General features: G+C 46.0%; 1 protein-coding gene across 1 annotated transcript; it reads left to right on the top strand.

Moving 5' to 3' along the window:
* Positions 1-383: 383 nt before the first annotated feature.
* LOC134352722 (uncharacterized) lies at positions 384-26,437 on the top strand. Its single transcript, XM_063060125.1, has 13 exons — positions 384-766; positions 876-1,180; positions 1,569-1,623; positions 9,468-9,776; positions 10,717-11,016; positions 14,711-15,013; positions 15,102-15,419; positions 17,120-17,422; positions 17,511-17,828; positions 22,767-23,069; positions 23,158-23,475; positions 24,787-25,107; positions 25,750-26,437. Exons 1-13 carry the CDS (start codon positions 721-723, stop codon positions 26,133-26,135), a joined length of 3,585 nt encoding a protein of 1,194 aa, XP_062916195.1. The 5' UTR covers positions 384-720; the 3' UTR covers positions 26,136-26,437.
* The last annotated feature ends 1,474 nt before the right edge of the window (positions 26,438-27,911 follow it).

Raw genomic sequence — 27,911 nt, 5'->3', positions numbered from 1 at the left:
TGGTGCCATGGTGGGGTTGTTGTGTCAGGTGGACATAAAAGGTTTGGAAAGTTCTCCACTATCTATCCCAACATTGATCCCTCAACCAGTATCACACTGAAACAGGTCAAAAAGATTTGTGGGGAGAACTGCTGAGGGCTTGGCACTGAAATTCATGGTGCCAGGTCCCTGAAAGAGAAAATACCTTATAAGTGTAAATTCCACCCATTTCCACCAGGAATCTCTGTTTAACATTGATTCTTGTGGTGTGGGAGCAGTGAGAAGATTGTGTGGTAACTCTTTTTGTTGCTTCATACATTTTCCTGCAGAGACAGTCTCAGACTATGTCTCTAAGGAGAATATCTGTCCACTGACCGGTGTCTCTCATTCTCTCTCGCTGGGATTCTGTGTGTTTCAGTTTACACAAACTGTTCATCGCTGAAATTGATGAATCGAGCAGAGTGTGACAGATCTTTAATCCGGATCTGGTCACTGCCGCTGACCTGCCGCCTGTTGCAGAGACAAACATCTTTTGGGGAATTGAAATCGCTGCTGTGGGTGGGGACAGGAAGCTGCGCCTCTGGTTTCAGTGTGTGAGAGCCTGTTCAAACCGCGGCTCCCTCTCTCACTCACAGCCCACGTCCCTATTTAAACAGCGCTCACTGCGGCTCCGGACAAAGCCGGCCTGAGCTGCAGTCGCCGATCTCAAAAGTGTCCAAGTCCGGCTCAGTGTTCAGGGCGATGGGGGTGTTTCCTTATCTCTGTCTCCTCCTGTCTTGTCTGGCAGGTGGGTGTCCTGCGGCTCGTCGCCCTCCCGGGACCAGCTGTTTCTCGGAGGCTTTGTGAACCTCTACCCGTGGAACATTTTATTAATTTCTGCTCTTTTTTATTGACAGGCGTGCGGTCCGCCGTCGTGCTGACACAGCCCGAGTCAGCGGTGGTAAAGCCCGGGCAGTCCCACAGACTGACCTGTGCGGTCAGTGGGTTCAGCCTCAGCAGCTACTGGATGGCCTGGGTGAAACAGGTCTCCGGGAAAGGGCTGGAGTGGGTGGCGGCTATATCGAGTGGTGGTAGCAAGTACTACGCGCCTAGAGTCCAGAGCCGGTTCACTGTTTCCAAGGACAGCAGCAACTTTTATCTGCAAATGAACAACCTGAGACTGGACGACGTGGCCACCTATTACTGTGCGAGATGGAGCACGGTGATGGGGAGCTGAACAGAAACTGGTCCCAACAAAGGAGCGTCTGCAGCACAGTCTGTCTCCACGGATTCCACATTGCTGCTTCCCAGAGTCAAATCCCTGAAGTCTCACTTGGACTGCTGGGCACAAATGTCCATTTCTGGACAATTGAAAGCCCAAAAGGATTCGACTCTGATTCTGGGGAATGGCAGGAGCCAGTGTCCACAGACAGGGAAATTGTGAAAATGCCTTTATTCACATGCCAACAAGAGACAAGGACGGAGTTTGGGGTGGAAATCCAGGAAGCGGCTGCTCCCGGTCCGGACAGGGATCATGTTGACATTTTGCTGAGATTACTGAATGTGACGGGCAAGTGAAGTTACTGCACTGGGTGAATGGGGAGACGGAGCACTGTGATTATCTTGGCTACTGGGGCGGAGGAACCTCGCTGACAGTGACTTCAGGTAAGATCAACCTCTCAATTGTATAATCACGCACTAGTGTTTTATTTATTTACGGTTTTGGTGAATCCGGCGATTCATCTGAAATCAGTGAGATATTTAGAGAAAGTACATGAACCTCCCTGAACCGGCGGGTTTCTCTGGAGCCCAGTAACAGTACAAGGGTACATACCCGACCCACCAGTGAACTGTCCACAGACCGGGAACAGGCTCAGGGGAATGGGGTCGGATCTTGTCACCAGACTGTGCCTTGACACCGGCCGATTGTGCTGAGTGAGCTCAGTGTTTGGTTCAAGACTGGCTTCTGATCCTCAGCACCAACTGAAGCCACGTTCAGGGGCTGAGCGTTTCAGTGCAGTTGAACTTGTTCCCTGTCAGTGACAACAATGGATCTGTTCAGTGTCAAGTTATTGGGATCGGGTTTTACTGTTGGCTGCTTTCATGTTGAAGGTAATGGGATTAAGACATAATCTGAGGGAATGGTGTACACATGTAGTATCTGGTTGATGGCTCAATATCCCCAGGGTACAGGTGGGTGTCAGTCCCATCATGTAATGTCCGGCGTGAGGTCCGTCCCGGGATACAGCATAAGTGTCGGTGATATCCCAGGATTAATTGATGGGATTAAGGTTTCAGTTTTATTCCCTGATGGATAAGGAGGGGAAGACTTTTGGAGTTGGGAAGGCAGTGAGGAATTGGTGCAGGAAAGGTAAGGCAGGGAATTGAAATCACAATTCCTTCACACATTCCAGGCAGCCTTGCATTGGTGGGTGGGGGAGTGGGGAGTGGTGCAGGTGAGGTGGGGAGGGAAGCGTTCAAATCAATAATGTGTAATAGGGGAGCATTTAAGGGAAGGTTTGTTGATGAACGTTTGTGATCTGGAACACACTGCCTGAATGATGGTATTGGCCAATAGTGAGTGTAGAGAGGGAACAGGAGGAGATCCACCTTTTGTAGGGATACAGGGAAGAGCAGAGAGACCAATGGGTTTATTGGGTTTGCTCAGCTAAAAGGAAGCACAGACACTATCGGATGAATGGCCTCACTCTCTGCTCTGTCATTCAATGGAATCAGTATTTTTCTTGTAAATCTGGGAATTTTTTCCTCAAAGGGATTCCATCAAGCACCCCAGAGTACACAGGGTATGAGTTAGATGTAGATTACAGATCCCATGTAGTGTGCTGGCAGCCATGGATTAGACACAAATATCCTTCTGCACTGTTCCATCCCCACCAGGGCAGGGGCAGCAGAGATTAGACACAGAGTGAAGCTTCCCACAGTCTGTCCCATCACAGACTCACGGGACATGAGTTGAGCTTTACTGTTCAAATGAACTGCTTATTCTCAGTTCACACCCTGAGTTCTGGAGGCAGTTTATCTACTGATGTCTTTTATGAACCCACTGGCTCTCACATCTACCTGCATTAAATCTCTTCCCACCCTGTTTCGTATAAAAATGCCATCCCCTTCTCTCAATTCCTCTGTCTACACTGCATCTGCTCTCAGGATGAGGCTTTTCATTCCAGAACTAAGGAGATGTTCTTCTTCAATGAAAGCGGATTCCCTTCTTCCACCAGCTACACGGCCCTCAACCGCATCTCTTCCATTTCACACACGTCTGCTTTCACTTCATCCTCCCACCACCCCACCAGGGATAGGGTTCCTCTTGTCCTCACCTGCCACCCCACCAGCCTCCCTGTTCAGTACATAATTCTTTGCACCTTCTGCATCTGCAGGGGGATCCCAACACCAAGCACACCTTTCCCTCTACACCCCCCACCCCCCACTTTCTGCTTTCTGCTTTCTGCAGGGTTCACTTCCAACGCAACTCCCTTGTCCATTCATCCCTCCCCACTGATCTCCCTCCTGGCACTTATCCTTGCAAGTGGAACAACTACGACACCTGCCACTACACCTGCTCCCTCACTACTATTCGAGGCCCAAAACAGTCCTTCCAGGTGCTTCGCCGAGCACCTACGTTCCGTCCAACAGAAAAAGCATGATCTCCCAGTGGCCACCCTTTTAATTCCACTTCCCATCCCTTTCCAACATGTCAATCCATGGACTGCTCTACTGCCGCAATGAAGACACGCTCAGGTTGGTGCAGCAACACCCTTATATTCCATCAGGGTAGTCTCCAACCCGATGGTATGAGCATCGATTTCTCAAACATCTGATAATGCCCACCCCCTTCACCATTTCCCAATCTCATTTCCTCTCTTCTTTATCTCCTTATCTGTCCGTCAGCTCCATCTGGTACTCCTTCCCTTTCTTCCATCACCTTCTGTCCTCTCCTGTCAGATTCCCCATTCTCCAGCCCTTTCTGTTCTTCACCAATCGACTTCCCAGCTCTTTACTTCACATCTTCCCCCCTCCTGGTTTCACTGATCACCGTGTGGTTCTTCCTCTTGTCCCTTCCCCACCTTCGTACTCTGACCTCATCTTTTTTCTCCAGTCCTGATGAAGGGTCTTGGTGTGGAACATTGACTGTACAGTTTTCCATGGATGCTGCCTGGCCTGCTGAGTTCCTCCAGCATTCTGTGTGTGTTGTTTGGATTTCCAGCAGCTGCAAGTTTTCTAGTTTGTGAGCAACTGCTCTAATTTCTTATCCTCCTCCATCCCCCGACTGGGTTTGTTTAACAAGTGCTTTCCTACATTAACCAGTGTTGCTAGTGATTCAGTAAAAGTGGTTGTGAGATAAAGTGCTGACATTTACTGAGCACCTTTCATGGTGTCCCCGAGCTCTTCACAGGCAATGAAGTAGTTTCAAAGTACAGCCCTGTTGTAGAGTCGGGAATGTGGAGCCACTCTGCACACAGCAGAATCCACAAACTGCAAGGTGGGAACGATCAGACAGTCTGTTCTGGTGATGTTATTGAAGGAGAAATATTGTCCAGGACACCGTGGACACAGTGATCCAATGGACAGGCACAAGGTTGGATTTGGAGTGATTGGAAACAGGGCAGTACATCAAAGCAACACACATAAAAGTTGCTGGTGAACACAGCAGGCCAGGCAGCATCTACTGGAAGTCGACGTTTCGGGCCGAGACCCTTCGTCAGGACTGTACCTCTTCCAATAGATGCTGCCTGGCCTGCTGCGTTCACCAGCAACTTTTACGTGTGTTGCTTGAAATTCCAGCATCTGCAGATTTCCTCGAGAGTACATCAAAGCAGATGAGTAGTGCAGAGGGATGGATGAACAGTCCACGGATACCACCACAACAAAACTGACAAATTTAAACTCAGTTCATAATAATCTGCAACAGATTTGGATCTGTGGTCAGATTTCCAACATTTTAATGATTGGTATTGTTTATAAATCTAGTTAGTAATGATGCCCCTTCAGTTTTACTGATGTCCCTCAGGGAAGGAGATCTCTCATCCTTACTCTTTGAGCCTATTTATGACTCCTGACCCATCAATGTGTTTGTCTCCAAATGCCCTCTACCCAAATGCAGTTCCCCTCTTCACCCCAGCACCCTGTGACCCACCCAGATCCAGTTCTCCTCTTCACCCCAGCACCCTGTGACCCACCCAGATCCAGTTCTCCTCTTCACCCCAGCACCCTGTGACCCACCCAGATCCAGTTCCCCTCTTCACCCCAGCACCCTGTGACCCACCCAGATCCAGCTCCCCTCTTCACCCCAGTACCCTGTGACCTACCCAGATCCAGTTGCCCTCTTCACCCCAGCACCCTGTGACCCACCCAGATCCAGCTCCCCCTTCACCCCAGCACCCTGTGACCCACCCAGATCCAGATCCCCTCTTCACCCCAGCACCGTGACACACCCAGATCCAGTTCCCCTCTTCACCCCCGCACCCTGTGACACACCCAGATCCAGTTCCCCTCTTCACCCCAGCACCCTGTGACACACCCAGATCCAGTTCCTCTCTTCACCCCAGCACCCTGTGACCCACACAGATCCAGTTCCCTTCTTCACCCCAGCACCCTGTGACCCACCCAGATCCAGTTCCCCTCTTCACCCCAGCACCCTGTGACCCACCCAGATCCAGTTCCCCTCTTCACCCCAGCACCCTGTGACCCACCCAGATCCAGTTGCCCTCTTCACCCCAGCACCCTCTGACCCACCCAGATCCAGTTCCCCTCGTCACCCCAGCACCCTGTGACCCACCCAGATCCAGTTCCCCTCTTCACCCCAGCACCCTGTGACCCACCCAGATCCAGTTCCCCTCTTCACCCCAGCACCCTGTGACCCACCCAGATCCAGTTCCCCTCTTCACCCCAGCACCCTGTGACCCACCCAGATCCAGTTCCCCTCTTCACCCCAGCACCCTGTGACCCACCCAGATCCAGTTGCCCTCTTCACCCCAGCACCCTGTGACCCACCCACATCCAGTTGCCCTCTTCACCCCAGCACCCTGTGACCCACCCAGATCCAGCTCCCCTCTTCACCCCAGCACCCTGTGACCCACCCAGATCCAGTTGCCCTCTTCACCCCAGCACCCTGTGACCCACCCAGATCCAGCTCCCCTCTTCACCCCAGCACCCTGTGACCCACCCACATCCAGTTGCCCTCTTCACCCCAGCACCCTGTGACCCACCCACATCCAGTTGCCCTCTTCACCCCAGCACCCTGTGACCCACCCACATCCAGTTCCCCTCTTCACCCCAGCACCCTGTGACCCACCCAGATCCAGTTCCCCTCTTCACCCCAGCACCCTCTGACCCACCCAGATCCAGTTCCCCTCTTCACCCCAGCACCCTGCTGTCAGTTTGATGGGTGTTTTTATAAAGACCCAGAGGAACACTGATCCAGACAGAACTGTACTTACCACCTGCTGGTCTCGGGATGTAAAAGATCCTCAGCTGCAAATCTCACCGACTGACATTATTGTGCCTCCTGCACTGCCAACACTGAGCAGCTCAGGGAACATCTGTGGGGTGAGAAATAGAGTTAATGTTTCACATCAGTGACCTTTCACCAAACTCAGTCAGTCTGATTTCTGGCAACTACGCTGTTTCCAGTTTTATTTTACTGAATTTATTTTGATGAAAACAATTTTTTTTCACTGACTTCTACAACCCCAGAACATCCCAGAGCCTTTCCCAACCCAGCAATTACTTCTGCAGTGTGTCACTTCATTTGGGGGGACTAAACATCCAACTTCTCTGCATCTTGTTCCCACAATCTGAACTATAACATGACAATCTAGTCTGGGTGATGTTGAAAGGGAATGGTCACTTTTAGCCTACAGTTCCTAAAGCTCCCCACCACTGGGAACTCCTCATCTGAATCCTGATTGTGCAGTAGATGAATAGACAGATGCTATTTGGTTGTAGGTCGTCCAAATGGTCACAGGTCTTTGGCTCAGTAATTCCCCAGTTGTCAGGAGTGAACATTGATAAAGAGCAGTGAGGTTCCTCATACCACACCTGACCAGCTGCCATGTACCTGGGAGGCTGAGGATAGTGTGGGTGAAATGGTGCTGGTTGTGGCTGGCAATTCCAAAGAGAATCACCAGTGTTCAGCCACTTACCCTGGAGTCAGTCTCACAGTTCCACAGACCACTGTATCCCAGAATTTACTGAGTGACAGTTGCCTCCAGAGCTGTCACCACACTCTAACACATGGTACTAGACCCTGTTGGACTCCCCAGGGTAACACTGGGAAATCCACCTCAACAATTCCCTCACAGGCCGGACCTGGCAAAGATCACAGCTCCCATTCAAATGACTGAGGATTCTCAGCTGGGTGTGTCGGGAAAGTAATTAGTTACAAGTTATTTCTGTGTTTTAAATATCATATAGATTTATTATTTTAAATAAAAGAAATTACCCGTTCTGCAGAAATTTACCTCAATGTCTCAGAGACATTTAAAACCTGTTAATTACATGACAGCTTTGACACAAGACAGCCTCCACCCCAGGTTTACTTTGTGGTCTGAGGCTACTTGACGCTGAGGCCTGGATACATCTCACCCCAGGTCTTCAGAATCCAGAGGCCCAGTAAGGTCCCAGCTTTCCCTGTGTAGGAGTGTGGGGAGAGTCCCAGCAGGTTAAACCAGCACCATTCAGCCCGGTCTGTGTGGACATGGGCCAGTTGGCACCGTGCCCTGTACTTTCTCTCCTGTGACACTTCACCCACAGCACAGGTCGGCTTGTCCCGCTGTTTCACAGAAGTTGTGTCCCCGATGGGGAGTCTGTTGTCAGCATTTCACTGGTTGTTTCAGGCTCAGTCTGAAAGGAATGAGAAAGGGACCATTTCTCTGCTCTGCCTGTCCTGTCAACCTGAATCACCTGTGTTTACTCAGGAAGGTAAATGTTCTGAGTTCACAGTCCCCAGTGTCACCAATGGTTCGAAACAATGCAGCTGTCATTACTGACCAGTTAAATTATATCAATTCCTTTTTACTTGTTATATTGATTTATATTTATTCTGTTTGAAAGCCAGATTTCAATTTTTTTTGCTTTGTCCCAGAGTGATTATTGTGAAGTGAATATTTCATTATTTTGCCCCTGAATGAAATTGTGACTTTCCCACCGCTTGACTTCTACTCCAAATGTTGAGTTTGCTGCCCTTCCAATACCAGAATCGATCTGAAGCCTCTGTGTGTGTCTGTTGACCATCTTACTGTTGGGCAACAAAGCCCTCATCTACTGCAATTCACACTGTCTGACACATATTCTCCCACTAGTCTCCTACTCCCAGAGTTCCTGCATGTTCTGCTGTGTCCACACAGTCTTTTTGGGTGATTTTAACCTCATCCACCAGCAACAATCTGTCATTGACAGAGTCAATCATGAGGTGAATGATGTCACATCGGTGGGTCAGAACAAACCCCGTCCACAACACTGCTCAAGGTAATTCTGACAACTGATCAAACCACATCTCCTCAACGTATCCACCTGTCAAAGCTGTCAATTGGTCAATTAGTTCATTGATCTTCACTCTTTTACCTACCTTGGTAGTTCAACACGTCTCCTTTTCCAGTGAAATGAATTGAGAACCAGTGCTTTCAAGTGTATTTTGCACCTTAAGTGGTTGGGAATTGCCACAACCTGCATTTCCTCACTGAACTCTCTGGGCTGGTCGTTCACTGAGAATATCACCTACATCTAATGACATTTTTGAGATTTCTCCATCTGCCCAGGAATCTCATCGTCACTGTCGGTTGTGTTGGCCGACACTTCTCCACAGAGTCTGGGCAAATGTATTTCCACAGTTCCTCTGTCCTTTCTGATGCAAGTTACCATTGTCTCCCGGTTAGCCAGTAGTTTCCACAGACTCAGTGGGGTTGGAATTCTTGCTCAGTCACACACGATAAATATGTGAGGCAGTGTCAGCTGCATCATGTAGTCTGTTGAGTTGAATTTCAGAAGCAGAGTCCATTTCCCAACCTCCACTACATTGCACACATGGTGCTGGAGACTCGGTACCACAATATCCACACCAATCACTCCTCTCATCACCAGCAACACTGAACACATCAGAATTATTCCATAAGATACTTCTAAATCTTACTTTTTCTGTAAACTTCGTTGATCAGGTATTACCAGACTTCTCAGAGTCAGGAATTGTATTTGGATGAGAGAGAGATTGTCACTTTGGTATTTTGACTGAAATCCGACCAATCAGACATTGGGTCCCTGCCTCAGTCCTGCACTGAAGTGTTGGCCTGGATTGTGAGTCCAAGTTGCCACGGTGGGATTGATCCACACCCTCCTACCTCAGCGACACAGACTCACAGCCGAGTGTTAAAATGATATCGGCTTTGTTTAATGGGGTGAATAATTTTGAAAATTACTGCTTTATATAACATCTCCTTTCTCTACCAGTAATGCAATTATTCAGAGAACCATCTGTGAATTTCTTTCCGTTTCAGAGGTCAAGTCCGCACCATCAGTCTACATCACTCCTTCCTGCAACACAGAATCTGACCAAAAGATCAGCCTCCTCTGTCTGGTCAAGGACTATCAGCCTGAGAGCATCAGTCAGACATGGTCCACTAACAGTGAGGTCATCACCACTGGAACCAAGAAATACCCGGCGGTGTTGGGGCAAAATTCAAAGTACACGGTGAGCAGCTTGCTCGAAGTCTCTGCGGCAGACTGGAAGAAGAATAAAGTCTACTCCTGCAAGGCAGGGTACAAGCCAAACGAGATGGTGACAGCGGAGTTCCAGATACCTCAACGTTCGTATGAGATAAGATTTTCTTCTTTAAAGCTGCATTGATCTCTGAGCATAAATCTAGAGGAGGAAGCTTTGTCAGATAATGTAGGGACACGGCAATTAACTCTTTACTTCTATTCGTACAACAGCAATATTACACCGGGCTAAAATGACAGTGAGAAAAAATAAGGAATTGAAATGGGGGAAATGTCCTCCTGAACTCACTGAAACTCAGTATCAGTGGAGGGTGGAGGAAACAACTTGCGCTCATCTGCCTCCATTGTATCCACTCCTTTCGGGAGCCTCTCCACCACCCCCTCCCACTAAACCCTCCCTACAGATCAGCTCCTGTACACATACAGAGACCGCTGGCCCATCGTGCCCCTGCACACAGAACAACAATTTAAACTTTACCCCTCTCCTCCTGCACTTTCCCCTCCATCCTGCAGCTGCCCCTCTTCTGGAAAAGCAATCCCTTGTGAATGTGATGGAGGAATCCACTCCACTGCCCTTCTTTAACCATCTTCTCACAGATCTGAACAAGCCTTTGCAGTTACAACAAAATAATGTCCTCCTGTCCACCTGTTCTTCTTTCTCATTGAAAGTAAAATTGTGTTTCCCAAACTTGCCAGTGGAAACAGTACCACACCATGTACTCCTGCTCACAGGAGCTGCTATCTGTCATTCTCCATTAAACAATTAGATATGGCAGGTCTGCACGTCAACTCCATGACCCACCTCTCTGCATTATCATAGCACAGTGGGACACACTGCTGGGAGGCCCAAGTTATACACCCAGCCATCCCACTCACTGGTCTGAGCCATCAAATCATCAGATCAGCTGTAAATTAACAACATTCTTCAGGGGGCTGGAATTGGGGAACTTGCCCGGGATAAGGGGGAATGAAGTCAAAAACATGGGCAAAGCAATCATGTACTGACAGATATTAAATGTGTTACAGCTCCAAAGCTCAGTTCCCTTGTTCCATCCCGGGAGGCAATCCACAGTCAAGAAAATGCTGTCCTGGGCTGTGTGATATCTGGGTTCGCTCCTGACAACGTTAAAGTATCCTGGAAAAAAGCTGGATCTGCCCAAGAAGGCATCGTTCTCCCTTCCACTCCGAGATCTGATGGTGGATTTGAAACAATCTCTTACCTGACAGTGCCTGTGCAGGATTGGACGAAGAAACAGAAATATACTTGTGAAGTGAATCACACACCTTCCGGTTTCAGTGGTCAGGTCAACATGACGTATCAAGAGGGTGAGTGATGTCTGAAGAAAAATTAATTAACTTACAGTACTAGACTACTTAACTGATACTCCCACACAATTCCTGTCCCCACTGTCAATCTTGTTGAGTGATGTACAGCTGATCTTCGCACTTTGAATCAATTCAGATCACCAGCAGCTTTAACCCCATCTACTGGGCAGGAAAGGTGTAAGATCAGGTCACCTGTCCATTCTGTCTCAATAATTTTAGTTGTCTCTGTTTGTAGTTATAATGAAAATAAGTTAGTGAGCAAAGCTCACGTCCCATGCTTTACCATCTGGAGAAGATCTCCCTGATCCCTTTTCACTCTCTTCTCAGTATTAGTTCCTCAAAAAATATCTCTGCAATTTTGTATTTCCTTCAGTCTCCAGAGTCTGTTTCCAGTGTTTCCTGAGAGACTCTTCTGTTGATTGTCCACTCACTGAAATGTAGGTGCCTGGATTATTTTTGCATTGATGTCCAATCCTGGAGTGAATGTTGTGGCCTTGTGTCCTCAGATCCTCGGCCAGGTTCAGAGACAACATGCATTTATCATGGCTGACACAACCTCATCCCGATAGGATGTTATGTACAGATCTATGAATTTTCCATTTCCAGGTGGAAAATGACCCGGCTGTTTTTCAGAGCCTGTGCCAATGTTCTTTTACCAGAGTAATCTCAATGCAACATTCTGCGATGGTTCTACCCAACAGTATCATTGTTCAGCAAGAAAATGTGAAATAAAGAATACAATTCATGAATGAATTCTTTTACAATCCATTCACTGGATTCCAGACCTGTCTCTGGTATCCATTGGGATACAGGTTTAACAGACAGTGATGAAAATATGTTATTTAAGATGACTACCTCTCCCCTCCACATTTCAATTTGACTTTTCAACATCCTTGTGACCATCTGTTTCAATTTGACTTCCCATTCCCATTCTGACATGTCTGTCCATTTCCTCCTCTACTGCCAGGGTGAGGCCAAAGTCAGGACCTCATATTCCATCCAGATATCTGCCAACCTGATGGCATGAATACTTATTTCTGCAACTTCCAGTAATTCCCCCCCCCTACTCCTTTATTCTCCCTTTTGTTCTATTCCCCATACTAGATACACCCTTCACTTCTCCTCACCTGCCCATCATCTCCATTTGGTTCCCCTCCTCCTGAACTTCCCTCCATGGTCCACTGTCCTCTTAGATTCCTTCTGTTTCAGCCATTTATCTCTTCCACTTATCCCCTACCAGCTTCTTAATTGATACCCCTCCCCCATCCACACACTTTCCCCCTCACCTGGTATCACCTCTCATCTGACAGAATGTATTCCTCTCTACTCCTCCCACCTTCTTATTCTGGCTTCTGCCCACTTCCTTTCAGTACCGGTGAAACCACTTGCCACAAAAGATTAACGCAAACAACAGGAATTCTGCAGATGCTGGAAGTTCAAGCAACATACATCAAAGTTGCTGGTGAACGCAGCAGGCCAAGCAGCATCTGCACCTCTTCCTATAGATGCTGCTTGGCCTGCTGCGTTCACCAGCAACTTTGATGTATGTTGCCACAAAAGATTGGCTGTTTATTCCCCCCACAGATGCTGCCTGACTTGCCCAGTTCCTCCAGCATTCTGTGTGTGTTGTTCAAGATTTCCAGCATCTGTAGAATCTCTTGTGTTTCTGGTTGTCCATACCACTCATTCATTTGTGTACATTGTTGCTCCAGTGTGACTCAGATCACAATTCCAGTTTCCTAGCCAGATTCCCTCCTGTCTGACTCCAGTCAACAAGAACTGGAACCTGTTTTTCACCCAGTGGCTGTGAGGCACGAGGTGATGAAGGTGAACAGGGCTGAAATTCCAAATTGACTCAGTCAAAGGATGGATGACCCTTTGATAATGTTGGGCACAAGACAAGTTGGTGAGACAAGACACAGGGGTCTAACTAATCTCCTGTCCAATCTGACATGCTTTGTGTGTAAATCCTGGATCAGACAAATTGCTAAAGTTACATTGATCCATGTACCGGACACTGAATTCAGTCCAAAAGGGAAACTCAGTGACTGCAAGGAATGTTAGAAAGGAGAATATTTTGTTCAAATTGCCCAAGCATTGAGGGATTATATGCTTCTTGTGGAATTACACCAGCATTCAGCAATAAGCGGAGCAATTCTGACTCTGTCAGGTTTTATGAAGAGATCGCATTTCCCAGGGACTGCTGAACATCCAGACCGTGCTGATATCGGACATAACTGGGAAACCTGCAGAAAACATGCTTAACAACATCACAGTGCTCATTAAACTGAGATTCACAATTCAGTGACCCTTCAGTGCACACCTAGATTTGCATATTTGTGATATTACACGACAACAATGGTCATCTGGACTATACCCACGGACTTTCTGTTTTAAAAGAAAATTGCTCATAATCTTACTGACATGAGAAAGGTGAAGAAATACACATCATACCTTGTCGGATGATCCGGCCCAGTTAGACTGGAACTGTGTGTGTTACGTCTGCTCTTTTTTCAGACAAAGACACTGACTCACAGTCTCATTGAAGGTCTCAGCCATGACACAAACACAATCAGCCTCCACACTAAATGTCAAAGAGCAAAAACACCCCACGTGCCTGAAGGTGACCGAGTGGGTAAATGGTGAACACAAAGTGCAGAGAGCTGCAATGTAAGTGAACTGACGATCGTGCATTGGGAGACGACCTCAACAACTTCACTTGACACTAACCCAGAGGACAGGTGACCCAACACTTGATCAAAGAGCTGTTTTATTCATTTATCATTTCCCGTCAATCACTGATCTCTCTGGAACTGAGGGACTTGCTGCCTCATTCCTGATGGTGATTCAGATCCAGCCGTGTTGCTGCAGGTCTGGAGTCACAGACCAGCCAGATCAGACCAGACTTCTCTCCAGAAGTTACCACAGAGAATAACACTACAAATCCCTCCGTAGTCTTCTTTTTATTCCAAAAATCATTGATGAATTGAATTTAAACTCCCTTCCACCGGGTTGGGATTCGAACCCACTTTGCCAGTTCATCCGTCCCTAACTTATGGATACACTCTGACCATGGCTGCTCATTTCAAGTGAGACAGAGGTTTCAGTGTTTGTCAGCAAGAATGCTAAAACCACAGGCACCAGCAGAAGTAGTGCAGGTGTATGAGTGAGCAGAGTTGAAAGGATACGATGTTGTCTGAAGCTCGTGTGGGTGGTGAAGGTTGCAGAGATGAGGAGAGGCACAGCCACAGTGAGACTGGAATGTCGGGATGTGAAGTTATTAAACTGAGTGAATCCCAGGCTCAGCCCAGATGGAGAAAGGGATTCTCATTGATTCACAGTGTTCATTGTTACTAATCAATGGCACTGAGTCTCCAAGCAAAGAATATACTGAGCTGTGTCTCTGCTGAGAAATCTGTATGCTTCTCTGTCTCACAAAGCTCTGTCTCACAGTGAACCGATTGGTACAGTTATTAGAAAGGGATTCGAAACCTCGTTAGCACATCCTTTGTTCTGTATTTCTTTTTTCAGTCAAACTTATAGGAATATGAGGCACGTGACTCAGCCCTGGGTGTTTCTGTTATTCTGTTTGCATTAAATGCATCTGTCAAGTACTGATGATCTGCCTGGACCTGACACAACCAATGGAAATATCTCCAGTAAGATTCTGAGCATTTCCATTTCTAACCCACAGAATTGTCTGTCTTTATTCAAAATCCCGACATTGAAGAGATGTGGATCGACAAGTCTGCTACCGTGAAGTGCACAGTTATCTGTACAGATCCTGAAGATATCCATGTTTCTTGGCGCGTGGGCGGGAAGGAGAAAACTAAAGGAATTCGCACCCACCCAGCGGAGAGGGACGGGTCCCGATACAGAGTGCTCAGCGAACTCCAGATCAGTGTGGAGGAGTGGTTCAGTGGGGTGGAGTACGAGTGCTCTACTCAGGAATCTCCTTCATCTTCCCGAGTGTCAGCACGCACCAATAGTACCAAAGGTGGGCAAGAGACCAGTGATTAAATGGCCAGCATTAGTTACCTGAGTCAAAATGTTTGACATTTTCTTTGTTTTCTTTTCTATTCCAGTCGAGATAAAAAGTCCCAAGGTCAGTCTGCTGCCTCCACCTCAGGAAGAGACCAAGAATAGGAAAACAGCCACACTGGAGTGTGTGGTCTCCGGATTCTACCCGGACCAAATAAATGTCATCTGGGAGAAAGGCAGCACTGTGATCACCTCCAACACCAGCGCTACACCGACCGCTCTGGAGCAGGGGTGGACTTTCAGTGTCAGACACTTCCTGACCGTGAGTTTACAGGAGTGGAAGACAGAATCAGTCTTCAGCTGCACAGTGATTCATCCCCCCTCCAACACCCGTATCAAGAAGCAAGTGAAGAATGTCCAAGGTAGGGTCCTGGAACTCAGCCCATTCATGAAATTGTTTACATTGTGCTATGAATTCAAGGTAAACACCGAATCATGGTGCAGTCCTGGTTTAGTTATGTGAGTGAACTGATAAAGTTCGAAGTACAAAGTACATTTATTATCAAAGTATGAGCACCATATACAACCTTGAGATTCTCTTCTTCCAGGCAGTCACAAAACAAAGAAATACAATAGAATTCAGAGTCAAACATCCAATGTGTGAAAAAGATAGAACAAATTGTGCAAACAGTAACAAAATTCAAACAAACAATCCACGGAAACTGAACCGCAGAGCCCCCTGAAGTAAATCCACAGCCACGTTGCCAGTTCAGCACTGCAACCGGTGCAGGAGACCGATGGCTGCAGGCTACGGCCGTGGAGCCAGGCTCAGTGCTGAGGTGAGTGCCGATGGCTGCAGGCCGCAGCTGCAGAGTCAGTTCAGTGCTGAGGCGAGTGAAGCCTCATCGAGAAGTGAGCTGAATACCGGTTTGTCCATTGACTCGGCCTCAATGCCTTCATCTTTTTAATCTCTCTTGGCACTTAAATCGGCCAATCAACGGTTTGTTTTCCACTCTCAACCAACATAATCCACACTTTCACCATAGAAATAAGAGTATCCCAGAAAATACTTTCATAACTTAAGGGGAATCCGGATCATTTCACTGGACAGGCACTCTAGAGATCCCTGATATTTGTCTTCAAAACGTTCTCTCCCTCTACCTTTGAACCTAATCCCAGCCTCCGATTAGTGCCACAGTTGTGACTGAATTTCCAGCAAAGTAGCTCTCCCTCTGCTCCTGTGTGGGAATAGTCAGCCTGGACAATGTGTAGAAGCCTCTGGAGGGCGGCCTGAACCCTCTACATTCAGACAAAGCAGCAGCAAATGTTAGTTACACCTGATAGACAAAAAGACTGCATTTTATTATTTAGGACAAAAAGTAAATATCTCTCATACTTAAAATTTGAAATATGAAGTGTATTTTGTGGAATTTTTTTCCGTGAAAATTTGCTCCATTTCCAATTCCACAGACACACTCTGAAATGCTGGGTATTTTCTGCATTTGTTTTAAAAATTGTCTGGTAACAGTTAAGTCACCATGAAACTGCAAAAAATGTGACGGCCAGTCTTGTTCATTTACTTTCCCTCAGGGTGTTTACCCTGTCTGCTCAACAGGGGAGATTCATTTCTTCACCAATGTACATTATTCTCATCTCATCTTCTTGGGACTGGCATATCATTGACCAGAGATGAACAGGAAATGCTGGTCTTGTCAGTGACAAACTCAGCCATTGGGGAATGGTGAAATAATAATTTCTCCCAGATGGCTGTTCAGATACCCACCCCTCAGTCACTTTAAGTAAACCTTCATTCAAAGAGATCTGGACGAAGAGGACAACAGCCATTCTGTATGAGGTGGATCACAGTGATTTACAGGAATTCAGTGTCACCTGGCAGCTGGACAGAGGAAGAGGGAAGATGGGGTGAGGACTCTGGGTCCAGTCAGCAACAGAGGTGAAGACATGATCACCAGCAGACTGCCAAGTGATTCAGCCCTGCGTGTTTCTGTTATCCTGTTTGCATTAAATGCAGCTGTCACGTACTGATGATCTGCCTGGACCTAGCACAACCAATAGAACTATCTCCGGTAAGAGTCTAAGGATTTCCATTTCTAATCCACAGAATTGTCTGTCTTTATTCAAAATCCCGACATTGAAGAGATGTGGATCCACAAGACCGCTACCGTCAAGTGCACAGTTATCTGTACAGATCCAGAATATATCCACATCTCTTGGCATGTTGGCAGGAAGGAGAAAACTAATGGAATTGTCGAACAACCACCGCAGACAGACGGAGCTCGATACAGAGTGCTCAGTGAACTCCAGATCAGTGTGGAGGAGTGGTTCAGTGGGGTGGAGTACGAGTGCTCTGCTCAGGAATCTCCTTCATCTTCCCCAGTGTCAGCACGGACCAATAGTACCAAAGGTGGGCAAGAGACCAGCGATTAAATGGCCAGCATTAGTTACCTGAGTCAAAATGTTTGACATTTCCTTCGTTTTCTTGTCTATTCCAGTCGTGATAAGAAGTCCCAAGGTCAGACTGCTGTCTGCACCTCAGGAAGAGACCAAGAATTGGAAAACGGCCACACTGGAGTGTGTGGTCTCCGAATTCTACCCGGACCATATAAATGTCATCTGGGAGAAAGGGAATACCATGATCACCTCCAACACCAGCGCTACACCGACCGCTCTGGAGCAGGGGTGGACCTTTAGTGCCAGACACTTCCTGACCGTGAGTTTACAGGAGTGGAAATCAGAATCTGTCTTCAGCTGTACAGTGACTCATCCCCCCTCCAACAGCAGTATCAAGAAGCAAGTGAAGAACGTCCCAGGTAGGGTCCTGAGACTCACTCCATTATTGAAATTGTTTACATTGTGCTATGAATTCAAGGTAAACACCAAATCATGGTGCAGCCCTGGTTTAGTTATGTGAGCGAACTGATAAAGTTCAAAGTACAAAGTACATTTATTATCAAAGGATGAGCACCATATACAACCTTGAGATTCTCTTCTTGCAGGCAGCCACAAAACAAAGAAATACAATAGAATTCAGAGTCAAACATCCAATGTGTGAAAAAAACAAATTGTGCAAACAATAAAAAAATTCAAACAAACAATCCACAGAACCTGAACCGCAGATCCCCCTGAAGTAAATCCACAGCCACGTTGCCAGTTCAGCACTGCAACCGGTGCAGGAGACCGATGGCTGCAGGCCACGGCCGTGGAGCCAGGCTCAGTGCTGAGGTGAGTGCCGATGGCTGCAGGCCGCAGCCGCAGAGTCAGTTCAGTGCTGAGGCGAGTGAAGCCTCATCGAGAAGTTTTAACCCCATCTACTGGGCAGGAAAGGTGTAAGATTAGGTCACCTGTCCATTCTGTCTCAATAATTTTAGTTATCTCTGCAGTTATAATGAAAATAAGTTAGTGAGCAAAACTTACGCCCATGCTTTACCATCTGGAGAAAATCTCCATTTTCCCTTTTCACTGTCTCTTCAGTGTCAGTTCCTCAAAAACATATCATTGCAATTTTGTATTTGCTTCAGTCCCCAGAGTCTTGTTTCCAGTGTTTCCTGAGAGACTCTTCTGTTGATTGTCCACTCACTGAAATGTAGGTGCCTGGATTATTTTTGAATTGATGCCCAATCCTCGAGTGAATATTGTGATCTTGTGTCCTCAGATCCTCGGCCAGGGTCAGACAGCACATTCATTTATCATGGCTGACATAACCTCATCCCAATAGGATGCAATACAGAGAATAGAGAGTGGGAATATGTGGGGCTCTCTTTTTTCCAAGCACAGGAAAAGAGGTGAAAATATTTAATGCTGACATTAATAAATTTTCTATTTCCAGGTGGAAACTGTCCCCGCTGTTTTTCAGAGAGTGTGCCAATGTTCTTTTACCAGAGTAATCTCAATGCAACATTCTCAGATGGTTCTACCCGACAGTACCATTGTTCGGCAGGAAAGTGTGAAATAAAGTGATTGGTTCGCTATAAAATTCATCAATGAATTTCCTTACGATTCATTTACAGGGTTCCAGACCTGCCACTGGAATCCTTTGGAATGGACGTTTGCTAGAGAAGAAAACGCGTGATTTAAACTGCCTCTCCCCTCCACAATTCAATTTGACTTTAAAATATCCTCATGGCGACCTATTTCAATTTGACTTCCCAGTCCCATTCTGACATGTCTGTCCATGGCCTCCTCTGCTGACATGGTGAGAAAATGTCCCAGCCGTTTTTCGGAGCCTGTGCCAATGTTCTTTTACCAGAGTAATCTCAATGCAACATTCTCCGATGGTTCTACCCAACAGTATCATTGTTCAGCAGGAAAGTGTGAAATAAAGTGATTGGCTGTATATACAATTCATCAATGAATTCTTTTACAATCCACTTACTGGATTCCAGACCTGCCTCTGGTATCCATTGGGATGGAAGTTTCACAGACAGTGATGAAAATACGTTATTTAAAATGACTACCTCTCCCCTCCACATTTCAATTTGACTTTTCAATATCCTTGTGACCAGCTATTTCAATTTGACTTCCCATTCCCATTCTGACATGTCTGTCCATTTCTTTCTCTACTGCCAGGGTGAGGCCAAAGTCAGGACCTCATATTCCATCCAGATATCTGCCAACCTGATGGCACGAATACAGATTTCTGCAACTTCCAGTAACCCCCCCCCCGACTGCTTTATTCTCCCTTTTGTTCTATTCCCCATACTAGATACACCCTCATCCCTACACTTCTTCTCACCTGCCCATCATCTCCATTTGGTTCCCTTCCTCCTGCACTTTCCTCCATGGTCCACTGTCCAGTCAGATTCCTTCTGTTTCAGCCATTTATCTCTTCCACTTATTCCTACCAGCTTCTTACTTCATACTGCCTCCTTCATTCACACACTTTCCCCCTCACCTGGTATCACCTCTCATCTGACAGAATGTATTCCTCTCTACTCCACCCACCTTCTTATTCTGGCTTCTGCCCACTTCCTCTCCAGTACCGGTGAAATCTCTCGGCCCAAAATATCGACTGTTTATTTCCATCCACAGATGCTGCCTGACTTGCCGAGTTCCTCCAGCACTTTGTGTGTGTTGTTCAAGATTTCCAGCATCTGTAGAATCTCTTGTGTTTCTGGTTGTCCATACACTCATTCATTTGTGTACATTGTTGCTTCAGTGTGACTCAGATCCCAATTCCAGTTTCCTTGGCCAGATTCCCCCCTGTCTGACTCCAGTCAGCAAGAACTGGAACCTGTTTTTCACCCAATGGCTGTGAGGCACGAGGTGATGAAGGTGAACAGGGCTGAAATTCAAAATTTGCTCAGTCAAAGGACGGATGACCCTTTGAAAATGTTGTGCACAAGACAAATTGGTGAGACAAGACTCAGGGGTCTAACCAGTCTCCTGTCCAATCTGGCATGCTCTGTGTGTAAATCCTGGATCAGACAAATTGCTGAAGTTACATTGATCCACGTGCCAGACACTGAATTCAGTCCAAGAGGAAAACTCAGTGATCCCAAGGAATGTCAGAAAGGAGAATGTTTTGTTATAACTACCCAAGCATTGATAGAATTATATGCTTCTTGTGGAATAATGCCAGCATTCAGCAATAAGGGGAGCGATCCTGACTCTGTCAGGTTTTATGTGGGGATCACATTTCCCAGGGACTGCTGAACCTCAAGACTGTGCTGATATCGGACACAACTGAGAAAACTGCAGAAAACATGCTTAACAACATCACAGTGCTGATTAAACTGAGGTTCATAATTCAGTGACCCTTCAGTGTACACCTAGGTTTGCATATTTATGATATTACACGACAACAATGATCATCTAGACTACACCCACAGATTTTCTGTTTTAAAAGAAAATTGCTCATAATCTTTCTGAAATGAGGAATGTTGAGAAATACACATCATACTTTGTCAGATGATCCGTCCCAGTCAGACTGGAACCGTGTGTGTTACATCTGCTCTTTCTTCAGACAAAGACACTGACTCACAGTCTCATTGAAGGTCTCAACTGTGACACAAACACAATCAGCTCCACACTAAATGTCAAAGAGCAAAAACATCCCACATGCCTGAAGGTGACCAAGTGTGTAAATGGTGAACACAAAGTGCAGAGAGCTGCAAAGTAAGTGAACAGATGATAGTGATGTTACAAATATCACCTCTTGTAATAATGATCAGGGAGGCACAGAGAGAATTGGATTTACCGACAAATACCTTTATTGTCTCAATGCAAGAACATGTGAACTTACACAACCAATACCTGTGTGCACACCTGCTGAGTTTCCCTGACCTTCCATGAACAGTCAAATATTAAAAAGATTATACCAGTTAAAAAGGAGACTTTACTGCTAGCCACGTGTTCCTTGGTGCCCGATTTTGAATCTCCACATCCGTGAGGCACCTCATATCCACGAAAGTGAATCTCCTACAGAGCCACTGCTGCCAGCACACTTGAAGCATCTGCTTTTAAATTCATTCCTTACTAACTCAAATGTTACATTCCAGTGATATTTGCTATAGTCACCTGATTGACCTCTAACACCTTCTTATTGGCTCTGATCGAGGAATGACATCTAATAATCTATGGCTCTTTGTTCTCAATCGGCAATCAGCTTGATCACACAAGGCAGAGACAGACCCCAACCGTCACAGACCTGCATGTTATATCCAACCAAAGGACATCTCGCATGTGTCTTCTTATTTGGAAATGATCCCTGGTCCAAATTCACTGATCTATAGATGGTAGTTCTTTCTGGCCAACAGTGCATTGGGAGACGACCTCAACAACTTGACTTGAGTGTAATCACACAAAAGTGACACTAACCTGAACAAAGGACTATTTATTTAATTTACCATTTCCTATCAATCACTGATTGCTCTCAAACGGTGGGACTTGCTGGCTCATTCCTGGTGGTGATTCAGGTTCAGCTGTATTGCTGCAGGTCTGGAATCACATAGCAGCCAGCCCAGATGAGATTTCTTTTCAGAAGTTACCACAGCAAATATCACTACAAATTCTTCCAGAGTCTTCATTTTATTCCAAAAAGCATTGATGAATTGAATTTAAACTCCCATCCACCGGGTTGGGACTTGAAACCATTTGCCAGTTCATCAGTCCCTAACTTATGGATACACTCTGACCATGGCTGCTCATTTCAAGTGAGACAGAGGCTTCAGTGTTTGTAAGCAAGAATGCTAAAACCACAGGCACCAGCAGGAGTAGTGCAGGTGTATGAGTGAGCAGAGTTGAAAGAATATGATGGTTTCTGAAGTTTGTATGAGTTGTGAAGGTTGCAGAGATGAGGAGAGGTGCAGCCACAGTGAGACTGGAATGTCAGGATGTGAAGTTATTAAACTGAGTGAATCCCAGGCTCAGCCCAGATGGAGAAAGGGATTCTCATTGATTCACAGTGTTCACTGTTACTAATCAATGGCACTGAGTCTCCAAGCAAAGAATCTACTGAGCTGTGTCTCTGCTGAGAAATCTGCATGCTTCTCTGTCTCACAGAGCTCCGTCTCACAGTGAACCGATTATTAGAAAGGGATTCGAAACCTCGTTAGCACATCCTTTGTTCTGAATTTCTTCTCTCAATCAAAACTTATAGGAATATGAGGCATGTGACTCAGCCCTGGGTGTTCCTGTTATTCTGTTTGCATTAAATGCAGCTGTCAAGTACTGATGATCTGCCTGGACCTAACACAACCAATGGAAATATCTCCAGTAAGATTCTGAGCATTTCCATTTCTAACCCACAGAATTGTCTGTCTTTATTCAAAATCCCCACATTGAAGAGATGTGGATCCACAAGACTCCAACCGTGAAGTGCACAGTTATCTGTACAGATCCCGAAGATATCCACATCTCTTGGCACGTGGGCGGGAAGGAGAAAACTAAAGGAATTCACACCCACCCAGCGGAGAGGGACGGGTCCCGATACAGAGTGCTCAGTGAACTCCAGATCAGTGTGGAGGAGTGGTTCAGTGGGGTGGAGTACGAGTGCTCAGCTCAGGAATCTCCTTCATCTTCCCCAGTGTCAGCACGGACCAATAGTACCAAAGGTGGGCAAGAGACCAGTGATTAAATGGCCAGCATTAGTTACCTGAGTCAAAATGTTTGACATTTCCTTTGTTTACTTGTCTATTCCAGTTGAGATAAAAAGTCCCAAAGTCAGTCTGCTGCCTCCACCTCAGGAAGAGACAAAGAATAGGAAAACGGCCACACTGGAGTGTGTGGTCTCTGGATTCTACCCGGATGAAATAACTGTCACCTGGGAGAAAGACAGCACCGTGATCACCTCCAACACCAGCGCTGCACCGACCGCTCTGGAGCAGGGGTGGACTTTCAGTGCCAGACACTTCCTGACCATGAGTTTACAGGAGTGGAAGTCAGAATCAGTCTTCAGCTGTACAGTGACTCATCCCCCCTCCAACAGCAGTATCAAGAAGCAAGTGAAGACTGTCCAAGGTAGGGTCCTGGGACCCACCCCATTATTGAAATTGTTTACATTGTGCTATGAATTCAAGGTCAGCACTGATTCACGGTGCAGCTCTAGTTTAGTTATGTGAGTGAACTGATAAAGTTCAAAGTACAGAGTACATTTATTATCAAAGTATGTGCACCATATACAACCTTGAGATTCTCTTCTTGCAGGCAGCCGCAAAACAAAGAAACACAATAGAATTCAGAGTCAAACATCCAATGTGTGAAAAGGAAAGAACAAATTGTGTAAACAATAAAAAAAATTCAAACAAATCCACAGCCACATTGCCAGTTCAGCACTGCAACCGGTGCAGGAGACCGATGGCTGCAGGCCACGGCCGTGGAGCCAGGCTCAGTGCTGAGGTGAGTGCCGATGGCTGCAGGCCGCAGCTGCAGAGTCAGTTCAGTGCTGAGGCGAGTGAAGCCTCATCGAGAAGTGAGCTGAATACCGGAACTTCCATTGCCTGAGCCTCAACGTCTTAATCTTTTTAATCTTGCTTCCCACTTAAATCGGACAATTATTGGTTGTTTTCTGCTCTCAACCAACATTGTTCAGAACTTCACCACAGAAATAATTGTATTAAGAAAATGTTTTAATAACTTGAGGGGAATCCAGATCATTTCATTGGGCAGGTACTCTAGAGATCCCTGATACTTGTCTTCAAAATGTTCTCTCTCTCTGCCTTTGAACATAATCCCAGCCTCTGATTCGTGCCTCAGATGTGACTGAATTTCCAGCAGAGCAGCTCTCCCTCTGCTCCTGTGTGGGAATAGTCAGCCTGGACAATGTGTAGAAGCATCCGGAGGGCGGCTTAAATACACAACATTCTGACAAAGCAGCAGCAAATTTTTGGTACACCTAATAGAGAAAAAGAGTGCTTTTTAATATTCGTGACTGAAACTAAATATTTCTCATACTTAAATTTTGAAATATGAAGTGTATTTTCTGCAATATTTTTATGGAAAACTTTGCTCTGTTTCCTGTTCCACAGACACTCTCTGAAATACTGCGTATTTTCTGTATCTGTTTTAATAAGTGTCTGGTAACAGTTTAAGTGACCATGGAACTACAAAAACAATCTGAGGGCCAATCTTGTTCATTTATGTTTGCTCAGGGTATTTACCCTGTCTGCTCAATAAAGGAGATTCCTTTCTTCACCAATGTAGATTGGTCTCATCTCATCTTGATGGGACTGGCAAATCATTGACCAGAGATGAACAGGAAATGCTGGTCTTGTCGGTGACAAACTCATCCATTGGGGAATTTTGAAATAATAATTGTGACATTTCTCCCAGATGACTGTTCAGATACCCGCCCCTCAGTCACTTTAAGTAAACCTCCCTTCGAAGAGATCTGGACAAAGAGGACAGCGACCATTCTGTGTGAGGTGGTTCACCGTGATTTACAGGGATTCAGTGTAACCTGGCAAGTGGACGGAAGGAAGAGGGAAGATGGGGTGAGGACTCTGGGTCCAGACGGTAACGGAGGTGAAGACATAATCACCAGCAGACTGACAGTCCCTGCTGCAGAGTGGAACAGTGGGGCTGAGTACTCGTGTGTGATTGAGGCCAAGAGTTTGCCAACACCGGTGAAGGAATCAATCAGGAAGAACACAGGTACGTGTGGACAGAATTCAGTGTGAGTCTGATAGCAATTTGACAGATTTATCAAAATCCAGCACTGTGATAGACTATAGAAAGTGTGAACAGGAGCAGGCCATTGGGTCTCTCGATCTGCTCAACCATTCAATCTGATCTCCGCTGATCATCGAAATTCAATCCCTGTTCCTGTTTTCCCCAGATATCCTTTGACCCATTCACCCGAAGAAGTATATACAACCCATTCTTGAATATATTAGATGATAATTCTTCAAGTGCATTCTGTGGGAGAGAGATCCACAGGTTCTCACACCCTCTCACACGTACACAGTTTAGACTGCCACCCCTGCTCCAGGGGAGATGGAACAAACAGCACAGGATGATGCAAGTCCAGGGGCTGAGTTCCACTTTCTGTTGAGTTACTGTGTTCAGCGACTCCCATTGATTTAACTGAATAGACTAACCTCGCTGGAAGTTGTAAAATGCAGCAGGTCTAAGATTTCCACTCCACAACTCCCAACAATGAGCAGAAAGGGAAAAGCCTTTAGTTTCAGATAAAGTGAAGCCTCTCAGATTTAGAAATTGTTCATGTTGGTGCAAGACCGGGTAAGTAGGGAATTATTGGAAGATTCATTCTAACTGAGATTCTCTCTGTTCCAGGTGGTGTTGTGACTCGTCCTCATGTCTACCTCCTCCCCACTTCATCGGATGAGGTAGACACCGATCAGACTGTGACCTTGATGTGTCTGGTCACCAAGTTCTCTCCCGCAGACATCTATGTGGCCTGGATGGCCAATGACACCCTTCTGAAGACAGGGTTTGTGAACCAGCCGGTGACCAAGGACCCCAGAAATGGCTGGAACACAATGACCAGTCAGCTGAAGGTTTCTCCTGAGGAGTGGAATAGCGGCACCACTTTCTCCTGTGTGGTGGGTCATGAGTCGCTCACAAACAACCTGTTCCGAAGCATCAATAAATCTCACAGCAAACCCACCCTGGTCAATCTCTCACTTGTTCTGACTGATAATTTTAAATCTTGTGTGTAATACTGTGTGATTCAATCCATGAAACTCTAGTTTTGTTAGTCTTACGATTGTTAATTATCAGAGAGGATTATTTAACTGATTAAAACATGATAAAAGCTGAGGCCTTTTAAAATAATTAAAAATGAAATTAAAGTCAAGAACCAAATTAAACAACAAACATGATTCAGCACAAATCTCTGAGTTTGTGTGTACATTCTCAGACCTTCCTGTGCCACATTTGAATGGATTTCAACCCTGTGTGGGACTGCACAATGTATTAAATCTTTGTATGTGTCAATGTACCGATCCCAGTTCAATAAATATGACATGAATATGTCTTCGTTGTGACATTTGGTGATGGGAAATAAGGAACTTTCAACATGAAGCGTGGCATACGATGCACACTCAGGGAGAAATAGTAATCTTTGTATCTCTGGTATCTAAACCCTTCCCACTTAGGGTGTCCCAATGATCAGCTGTCAACTAATGGTCAGAGAAATTAGAACCTACGGCTATCTGACAAGGAGTTGAGAGTTGAAACCACTGACCAGACAATATCTTTGTGTCAAAAATGTCGGATCACTGTTTGAGGGCTCCTTGTCCCCACTAACATTGCTGCTCCTCATCTGGTGCCTGTGTGTCACTAACTAAACGAAACATATCATTGTTGGGAACTGTTCTGTTGCAATGGCGCAGTTAAACATCTGTTTGTCAGGGCAGACTGTTTGCATTTGTACAGAAGGGGACTAATATCCTCACGGGCAGGTTGCTCATTCTGCATGGCGGGGGTGGGGGTCGGTTAAACTGGAGTTACAGGGGATGAGAACCAGAGTGTTAGGACAAATAGTGGAGAGGTTGTGGAATCAGATGGTAGGAATTAAAAAGTTGAGCATGGTGTGAGTAATGTTTTGAGCTGTGTATATTTCAATGCAAGAAGTATTGTAGGAAAGCCAAATGAGCTCATGTCACAGATCAACGCATGGAATTATGATATTGTAGTCATTAGTGAGACTTGGTTGCAGGAGAGGCAGGACTGGCAGCTCAATGTTCCAGGGTTCCATTGTTTTAGACACGTCAGTGCAGGAGGGATTAAAGAGGGGAGGGATGGTGTAACCAGTCAGAGAAATCGTCACGGCAGTGTTCAGTCAGGAGAGACTGGAGAACTCCTCTAGTGAGGCTTTATGGGTGGAAATGAGGAATAAGAAAGGTATGACCACATTAATGGGGCTATATTATAGACCACCCAACAGTCTGCAGGATTCAGAGGTACAAATTTGTCGGGAGATCACAGACTTTTGCAAGAAACAATAAGGTGGTGATAGTAGGTGATTTCAACTTTCCACATATTGACTTGGACATCCAGACTACAAAAGGGATGGAGTCTATCAAACGTATTCAAGAAAGTTTCATTAATCAGTACACAGAAATTCCAACAGAGTGTGTGCAATACTTGATTTCTTATTCAGGAATGAGACAGGGCAGGTGACAGAAGATTGTATACGGGAACACTTTGCATCTACTGATCATAATGCCATTAGTTCCAAAATAAATAGGGAAAAAGATAGATCTGGTTCCCAGGTTCAGATTCTAAATTGGAGAAAGGCCAATTTTGATGGTATCAGAAAGGATCTGGTAAGCGTGAATTGGGACAGGCTGTTTTCTGGCAAAGGTGTACTTGGTAAGTGAGAAGCCTTCAAAAGTGAAATTTTGAGAGCACATTGCTTGTATGTGCCTGTCAGAATAAAAGGCAATGATGACAGGTTTAGGGAGTCTTGGTCTTCAAGAGATAGTGAAGCC

Source organism: Mobula hypostoma, chromosome 10 (genome assembly GCF_963921235.1).
Source record: "Mobula hypostoma chromosome 10, sMobHyp1.1, whole genome shotgun sequence".
NCBI classification, from domain to species: Eukaryota; Metazoa; Chordata; class Chondrichthyes; order Myliobatiformes; family Myliobatidae; genus Mobula; species Mobula hypostoma.
The sequence above is the reverse complement of the archived record's forward strand: the minus strand, read 5'-3'. Positions and strand labels throughout refer to the sequence as shown.